At 38.0% G+C, this 9,395-nt stretch overlaps 1 protein-coding gene across 1 annotated transcript; it reads left to right on the plus strand.

Annotated features, from left to right (window-relative positions):
• The first annotated feature begins 778 nt into the window (after nucleotides 1-778).
• Nucleotides 779-7,745, plus strand: HENMT1 (HEN1 methyltransferase homolog 1 (Arabidopsis)). The gene is made up of 6 exons (XM_009864652.1): nucleotides 779-895; nucleotides 1,957-2,069; nucleotides 3,005-3,139; nucleotides 3,521-3,703; nucleotides 5,243-5,420; nucleotides 7,335-7,745. The coding sequence occupies exons 1-6, from the start codon at nucleotides 779-781 to the stop codon at nucleotides 7,743-7,745; spliced, it is 1,137 nt and encodes a 378-aa protein (XP_009862954.1).
• Nucleotides 7,746-9,395: the final 1,650 nt, after the last annotated feature.

Consider the following 9,395-nt stretch of genomic DNA (forward strand, 5'->3'; position numbering starts at 1 on the left):
GGTGAGGCCTGGGCCGCAGGGCCTAGTCTCCTCGTGTGCCTGGTGCTCGTGGAGTTCCTGCATCGTTCGCCAGGGCCTCAGCTTTAGTGGGGATAGGCCTCGTTAAATATTTACGTGTGCTAAAACGTAGTTTTGAATGAGAGGTGGGAGAGTTGGAAATGCGCTGCTCTGATGCCACATTGAATAATGTTTGTTTACTTTAAAAATGCAGGCGCTGGTAACAAGGTTTAGCTCCTAGTAAATCTGAAGTTAAGACCTAGCAGAAAATTTCCTCTTGAAGAACACAGTAATTCAGATACTTCCTCCCAGTTATATCTTAAAAGTTGTGTTGACCCTTGCATACACAAATATAGAAATGAAATAACCTGAATTGTAAGGTACAACAAATGATAGATGACAAGCAAGCAGGCACCCTGGCGAGAAATTATTTATGTTCCTGCTCTTGCCAGAAGAGCTGAGGAGAATTAAATACGTTGAGGTTGTGTACACTTTATGTAGGTGTGCTGGATGGAGAGTTCACACACTATGAACTTGCTTTTTATGATTATATGTGGTTTATAGTTGTTTATTAAAAGGCTATTTGCATCATTCTATGCAGAGGGAGCACCTAGTGCCTGATTTTGCTAATTCCTGGTTTTGTCACTCTCTGAACAGAACTGGGATCGGGTCTACCCTTGCTCATGACGAACACCAGCTAAAGGAGGGGTAACTTGCTGTGTTAAAAACTACTTCAGAAGACAGAGCTGGTTTTGTTTTGTTGTTTGTTTGTTTTAACATTATGGATAAGAACTTTGAAGAAGAACAGTTTACAGGAATTATTAAATTTACACCTCCTTTGTACAAACAACGCTACCAGTTCGTGAAAGATCTAGTGAGGAAATACAAGCCTAAGAAGGTTGGTATGTTTTGTATATTTTTACATTATAAATTTGAAAACAAGTTGACATGAATTATCTTAGAAAGACAAGCAAAGTGTAGAAACCCTGCTGACCTAATTATCAAACATCAATAGAGGAGAAGCTATTGTTAAAAGTGAATTGCCTTAACAGACACTTGATGATCGTGTTTTGTTTTTCAGGAGTGCGTGTAATTAATGTTAATTGATGGGAAGAGGGGAAAATCTAAATAAGAAAAATGCCTTAGCCTACTTTTGGAGAGGTAGCTTTCTCGTTTTAATGCTGAGGGTTTTGGTTCAAGCTGCTTTCATCATGAGGTCATGGCACTGTAATCTGCTTTTTATATAGAATGTATTCAGGAGTGCTGTATCTGTATTTAAAGCTTTGAATTTTCCATTTTAGAATGTAAAGGGCTGGGGGGTGGGAGAGCAAGAACGGTAAACTTTTTGTTTACCCAAAGGGTGGAGGTAAACTGAATAGAAACGATTCAGGATTTTTACACTGAGAACAAACCTTAGCCTCAGGAAGACCAGTGGGGTTTGTTATTCGACTACCTCTTAAGCTTACAAGGAGTATCTGTTACAGATTTGACTTTGTGGTTTAAATATCCCCTTAAACGTTGTTTTGTGCAGTTTCTTTGCTGCTACCCCAGCTGCTGCTGGTGAGCCTATTATCAGTGTTTTGGATGGAGAGTAGTCTAGGGAAAAGCAGCAGTGAATGTGCAAATTCCTACAGCTTTAATACTTAAAGTCATACCTTATGAAGGGAATGTGCCTTCATATGAAAGACGTTCTCCGGAGTCACTGGGGGATCTGCATTTGTTTATAGCTGTGATAACAAAAGGTTAGTCCATTTCAAACATCTTCTAGGATCTTCATAAACACTTTTTGAAAGATTTTTCCCATCCAGCTTGCTTGCCACTGTAATTCGTAGTTATGATTGCGATATGTTTTGTCATATCATTAAAAAGAGACTTTGACGTAGATACAGCATTTTTATTTTATATTTTTACTCTGAAATTATTTGCAAATTTACCCATTGATCACTATCTAATTTACAGGTGGCAGATTTAGGATGTGCTGACTGCACGCTTCTCTGGATGTTGAAGTTCTGCAGTTGCATCGAAGTGTTAGCTGGGCTGGATACCTGTGCAAATGTCATGAAAGAGAAAATGTAAGCTCTTGCATTAACTGAAAGCGTGTGCTTGGCTTGACCTCGGCCTGGTGAATGAAGAGCTGCCTGTTGTTGTTAATTAGCTACGGGGCACCTGTGTCTGGGCATTGCTGGGCCGTGGATGCCGGTAGCATCACCTAATGTAGCAAAGGTCCAAGTCATGGAATGACCTTGAAGGTGTGTTTGTAAAAAAAGCAAAATAATTTGCCTTAGTAGCATCTGTTTATGCTCACATGTGGCTTCCCTGTGGTGTACAAATCGGATCTTCTGGAAATGTGCACGTAACTCTCCTTTAGTCACTGTGCTGGGGACTACGTTTGTGTTAAGGTGAAGGTTACCTCAGTGTTTTGTGTCTGGCTTAGAAGGATCTAAAATGTGAAGTTTGTGTCATCTTTGAAGCGTGGGTCGGACTGGTGAGGAACACTGAAGTTTGTTTTTTCCTTGAGAATTGAGAAAAGTAGCCTTTTATTGTGTTTAATGTTTATTGTGTGCTTTCTCTGACGCGATATTTCAGAATGAAATTTGCATATGTATTTTAGTTCTCAGTAAGCTTTATTTGGGAAAAAATGGGTTTATGCTGGCCTAGTAACTTCCCCTAAAACCCTGTAAGTCGTGTTTAAGCGGGACTTACTGTGTGCCTGGAGTTGAGTTACTGTCAGAATTTACAAGCAGCTTTCCAAGTGGCTTGATAGTGGAAATTTTTGTAAACATGCAGGACAACTGCTGGGTTAACTTCTCTACTCTTTCTGTTCTGGTGTAGATAGGAATAAAAAGTGTTTGTATTAGAAATTCTTTTTTTTTTTAATCCCTGTAAAGTAGTTAACCTTTTTGTGATGTACCAGCTATTTCTGTAGGGTGTTAGCTAGTTTAGTTATGCACAGTTTATCTTGTCCTAAGGTCCTTTCTGTGACACTGTATTTTTAATACTTTTACAGGCATAGATTGTCTCCTCTTCCTGTTGATTATTTGCAACCATCTGAAAGATCCTTAACTGTTACCTTGCTTCATGGTTCAGTTGCCCACAAAGATCCTTGCATGCTTGGTTTTGACTTGGTAACGTGTATTGAACTGTGAGTATTTGGCCAACATACTGCATTTTTCTAAGTTAGTTAGGGTCCAATTTGGAATTTTGTTCGTTCTCTAAACGAACTTGATCAAAGCTTTCAAGCAGAAGAGTAGCACAGTGTGGCATCTTCAGACTTGTGCTTAAATTAGCCATACTAGGAAATTTGAATGGTGCTAGCTTATGGTGGAAAAGGGATATTGATGAAAAAGTACAAAATGCACGACACAAACCTCTAAGCTGCCACTCAGCCACAGTGCCAGTGCTGGTATTGCAGAGCTAGGCTTAAAATTCCGAGGTACAAATATGGGTTTGGTGGTTTTTTGACTGGTTTTTAAGGAGATTGAAACACTGTTGGGTGTTTTTCAAGACTACTTATCCTTTACAGAATAGAGCACCTGGAAGAATCAGAACTAAAGAAGTTCCCTGAAGTGGTGTTTGGTTTCATGGCTCCAAGCATAGTAGTGATCAGTACTCCGAATTCTGAATTTAACCCTTTGCTCCCGGGAGTGGCTTTATTCAGGGATCCAGACCACAAATTTGAATGGAGCCGAGTGCAGTTTCAAAGCTGGTAAGTTTACTGTGTGCAGATGGCTTTGAGTGTTCAGTAGAAGTGAGAAAGGAACAGCTCTACATTTCCAGAATGGTTTGTGTGTGTGGTTTGGTGTTAGTGGAGTGTCACACCAGCCGCCTTGGTGAAGCGTTTCTGTCCAGTTATGAACAATGAAACATGCTCTGTGTGGGTTTTACATTTTATGATGACTGTTATGTTGGCTTGCCTTTACTGTAACTGCTCTGCAGATAATATTTTACTCTGTTTTTTAATATATCTGTATTACAGTTTGTGCATTTGAAGTTTAGTGTATTAATTAACCTTTTCACATAATGTACCCTGCTGTAGAAAAGTTTTATAAAGACCTAAGCTGTGTGCTCAATGAATGGTGTATAATTAAAGCACTCAATTAGTCTAGACCTCTCTAAGAGTATGCAAGCAGGTTTGTCAGATAATCACGGATCATGGCACAGTGAAAGACTTTATGCAGAACGTGTGTACGTGACAGAGGGTTCATGATATGCATCTTACTCTAATATCAGTAGATGCAATAAATCAAAACAGAAAGGGAATGGGATATATATCCTGTCATAACATTCAACGGTGATGAAAGAAAATACATGGTACAGTAAAAGCTGCCATACTTTGGTAGCCAGCTCTGGGTCAGAAATGGTATCTTGGCAAATTTGCCCCTTAAATTGGGTTATTTCTGCCATAGACTTGAAAATTATAAAGTATTTGAGTATATAGTTTTGCAAAGCTTGAGGCATATGTTTTCCCAAATATTTTTTTTTCCCCTAAATAATGATACTAAAACCTGCCTGCATTATTAGCTAGAGGATTAGTACCTTAGAGACCATTTATATGACTTGAAGTAAATTTAGATTCTGCTTTTCGATGTATGTGAATTAAAAACATTGATAGCCCTGACAGGGTGATACTTTTTGCACTGCAAGTATAAGTAGTGCAGTATTGTCTAAAATAGATGACATATTAATTTAGTTTACTGCTTTTTCATGAAGATGGATGCTGGTAGGTAGAGCTGTTTTGGCTCCCTGCCGCATGAATTTTCACACACTGGCTGATAGATTGGTTTGCCTTTAGATGTCATGTCCATTGCTGTGCCCTTGGTTAGGTATACCTTTATACATTTACAACAAACCTCACTTTTTTCCTATTAACTGATCTCTTGTGGGCTTGGGGTGTGTACGTTTTTTTATGGGTTCTTCTCAAATCGTTTTATTATCTGAAACTGGCAGGTTTTAGCTTGCTGTCAGTTCATTTAGGACAGTGAGTAAGCAACTGTGAACACGGATATTCTATGCAGATATTTTAGAAATAACAGTAATGTTACCGATAATAAATCATTCATGCCACGGTAGGCATATGATTTCAGCTCTGATTCAACAATTCTTGACAGTACTTACTTTCAGGCATATTAGAGAAATGATGCTCCAGCATTCACAGGCTCAGGGTCTTACTCCTGTTAGAGAATGCATCTTTATCACGTTAAAAGAACAATCTTTAGTACAACTGGTGTAATTTCTCTCTCTTTAGGGCTCTAGAGGCTGCTAGACGCTATGGTTACTCGGTGGAATTTACTGGTGTAGGGCACCCCCCAACAGGAATGGAGAACGTTGGGTTTTGTACCCAAATAGGTGTATTCGTTAGAAAATATCCTCAAACCACTGAATTTACTCAATCTGAGAAACCCACTGAAGCAGTTTATAAAACGGTAAGTATTACTTTCTTCCTTTAGAAGGATGATAAAGAGTATAATTTTCTATGACCTGTTTGTGAAGGTGTTTCTGCTTATGGTCTACTAGTGCTGGTCAGTACTAGCTCTGATTAACACACACTGTCAGATCAATAGAGTCCAAGTCCATGACTTGTGTTTCTAATTGAATAAAGGCCTTTAACTTTTAGGTTATTTGCCAAATAGTGGTATAGCTAATAATTCATATTTCAACGTAGAGTTATTCTTAGAATGAAAATTCTCCTTTTTGCCAAGTATACTGTGGTGATACAGTTGTTCATGTAATCATTCATTTCTTTTCATCATGTGGTCGTTGGCACTGACACAGATTTTTCAGATACGTAAAAAATAAAAAGCATTTAAAAGTATTTCTGACAGAGTGTATGTTTTGAAGGACTGCATAGGCTTGTCAAATATGTTTTCAGAAGGAAGGCATTTCCCAAAAATTGCATTGCCAGGGCCTGTTTTGTGTGGTTTGCCTCGCTCAGTAGTATTTGATTTTTTTCACCCTAATGTCAGTATTTTCAGGTAGCCAGTTCTGTTTGTTTTGGTTTTTTTGGTAGAGGCATGGGATTTTACCAAGTAGCCTGTTCTCCACTGGTGCCCATCAAACCTTTCTGGTTTTTAGCACTAAATGGCTTTCACTTTACATTAACATGAGATAATATTTTCCTAAAGTATATTGCTGTGTGCTGCAGTGTGTCGCACCAACAAAACCCAACGCATCTAAGTGCCATATGATATAAATCAAAGGACAGGTTTTTTCAGAGATAATATGAAGTAATAATGCAAAAATAGAAATGTGTTTGCTTTGCTTTTTTTTCTATGTTATGAGGCCTTAAATTACTTATTTCAGCAAACATACTTTAATCTTTGTTTAAAGGTGTTTGTGTAGCTTTAAGGGACTTGTGACCTGGAGTGAAATGCGATGTTATGGGAATGTCTTCTACAGTTTCCAGGCTATATATTTGAAATTTCACTTATCATTCACTGCCCTCGATAAAATTGTGAAGTGCTCTTTAATGCTCAACAAACGTGCAATTATGTGTAGGTGACTGCCATGGACTAGAAATTGCTTTCATTATCTTCTGTTACAGGATCATTATGGAGGGAATTTTGATGTTAGTATCCTCAGAGTTAAAACAAGAGTGTTACATTTCGTGTGTTTCTTATCAAACCTAGACTATCAAATTAATTTCATTGTGTAATTTATGGGAGTAAATAGACATTTTGGGATGTAATCAGAAGGAAGTAGTTGGACTGTGGAGCTTCAGCGGTAGTGTGTTGGTATAAACCATTTCCTAGTAAACTAGAAAAGTGGCCTGCCTAGTTTCCTTAATTGCCTTGGATTATAATTCAGTGTAGAACACACCACAAGTTCACAGATTTTGATAACACAATTTAGTTTTTTTAGCATTCTCTACATATGTGAGAGCGTATTTAATGTTTTTGTCTGAAAACAGAATGGAAGGCATAGCTGCAATCCTGGTTTCCAGATAACAGTTTAGAAGTAGTTTAGAATCTCTTTTGTTGTGGAACTGTCACCAGAGCCTCGTGAAGAGTGATGTGGAAAGTCAGAGAATGATTTAAAAGAATTTAAGAGTTGCAGGCCTTCGCCTTGCCTGATCTACAAGTATAGATTGCACATATAAGCCTGATGTTTTTGAAGTTCTGTTAACTGATCTAATTGCCATTGTGGTTCTAAGACATAAAATCAAATGATATTCTCAAGGTTTTTTGTCATTTGAAAATATTTCAAGTAATAAGCAAAACAGGATTGAATAAAAAACAAAGTTCACATTTTACAAGCCCTTGTTGACAAGCAAATGTTAAACTCTGAGCCTGTGAATTATCACATAAATAAACATTTATGTGTTCTTGTATATTATAAAGGTCTTCAAAGCAGTCTATCCAAGTCTTAAAGATGAGAAGTACCTGTGGAATGCAGTGGTTGGTGAAGTTATTTTTACAGCTCAAATAATTAAGCGAAGTCTGCTGGACCGTTTACTGCCACAGCATAAGGAGTACAATGACGATCTCCCTGAGAGAAAATCTGAATTCCGACCTCAAGTGAAATGTTTTTCAGAAGATCTTGAACGACTCCTTGCTGAAAAAAGCACAAAACCATTTGTCAATGGAAATATGGTTTATATACCTCTTGCAACGGTCTTTTCTTTTCCCAAAGTGAATCAGCTTTGTGGTACGCTTGAGAAATTACGGCAGCTTATTGCAGGTGAGGTCGTGCTGAGCAGTGATGGTTCTGCTGTGGTGTTCAATATTGAACATGAGAATGAAGAGAATTAGATCACAGATTTCTCATACAAAGTTCGGTTCAGATGATGAAAGTGTTTTTTTAGTAGCTGTCAAATGGTGTGTTCTGTGTGCTAACTAGAACCACCAAATCTCTTCTAAACCTTCCTGTATTTATCCATCAGCACCTCTCTCATTTAGCCAAGATGAGTGTCTCTGACAAAGGTCACAGTAACTTGTAGGGTGTTGAAGTAGAGTATCAGGAATAAAAGGAATAAACTAAATCCTGTGAAGAAAAATTTGTAAGTATTTGTGTTTGTTTCCTGTTACCATGTTGTAGCTATCATGACTAGATTCTTTTCAGTAATCTGTCGTTAGCTCCAAGGGTAGTTGGTGATAACAGAGTTATGGTGTTGTGCTGAAAAATAGGAGTCAGAGACAGGCTTAGGACAAGTTTTTTCTTAATAGAATAAAATTTATAGATGCCTTTTTCAAGACGAGCACACACTCAGCCTTTGTGAAAACCAGATACTGTTCCAGATAAATTGGAGTGTGCCACTGACCTTTATAGCTCTGTAAATTCAGTACTGGGGAAGAGTGCCATGGTCTTGGATGTAAGGTGGGAAAAAAAGGTAGATTTAGCCCGGTTGTTTTATCCAGTTTCTGGATAACTGCCGCTTGGGAAGTACCTTGCATCCTGTCGCTTTCCAGAAGCTGAAATTAATTAATTTGAAACTGATATCTTGGACTATTCCAGTTTTGAAAAAATAAAGAAATGTGTCATTGTAAATGCTAACCTGGCCCCAATATACCTGGGAATAAAAGGTCTATGTTTTCACACCAGTGGTCCAAAAAAACTCTTTACACCACATTCAACAAAAATGAAGGGCAGAGGCATTACAGGTGGTAGAGCTTACTGGCTTGGGCAAGATGAATTTTTCTTAGGTAGAGCTGAATTGTATTTGTAAATGCACAGTAAACACAAATTACAGACATGGACTATTGAGAATTAACATGATATTTAGAATGAATTTTAAGAATTATCAGTTACAGTTCCTCTTTATTCCAATATTTAGAATGGTTTCGCTTTTTTTTTGACATTGTGGTAAGAACTTGCCATAGTTGATACCTTAAAGTATGTAAAAATCAAAATTGGTAAATATTCTTTGGACATTTATAAGCATGGGTGTTTGAGAGTAGCATTGGTTTCTAATGAGGAGATATCTCTGCAGCTCATTATAGGGTATGCTGTAGTTACAAGATTTTTTTTGGACCACAGAATATCTTCCTCTGTTGTGGGATATTTAGAGAACAGCAGACATGTTTTGAACAAGCCAGGCAGCCTGTTTTTTGGACAAGTTTTAGGCCTCGCTTGACAAGAGTTTGTGAAGGACATTGTGAAGGTCACTGGCTGTGAGGATATGCTGAAGCAAACAAAAACAAGGAGCTGTGACTGGTGTATGTGACTGAAAACAGAAACAAACCCAGGCTGCAGGTGGGGAGAAACAGGAGTGTGATCAGCAGCGAAGAGCTAATCAGCAAAAGGAAAACAGCGTGTGAACAGGACCATGGACTGCGTGTGCTTGTTGTTAATAGCCAATCAATATAGAGCATTTAGAAAACAAGGATGTTGGGAACTGTATATAAACTGCGTTAGTCTGTGAATAAAGCGTCGTTTGCTTGATCACATTGATCGTCAGCAGT

Source organism: Apaloderma vittatum, unplaced genomic scaffold (assembly GCF_000703405.1).
Source record: "Apaloderma vittatum isolate BGI_N311 unplaced genomic scaffold, ASM70340v1 scaffold26302, whole genome shotgun sequence".
Taxonomy (NCBI): Eukaryota; Metazoa; Chordata; class Aves; order Trogoniformes; family Trogonidae; genus Apaloderma; species Apaloderma vittatum.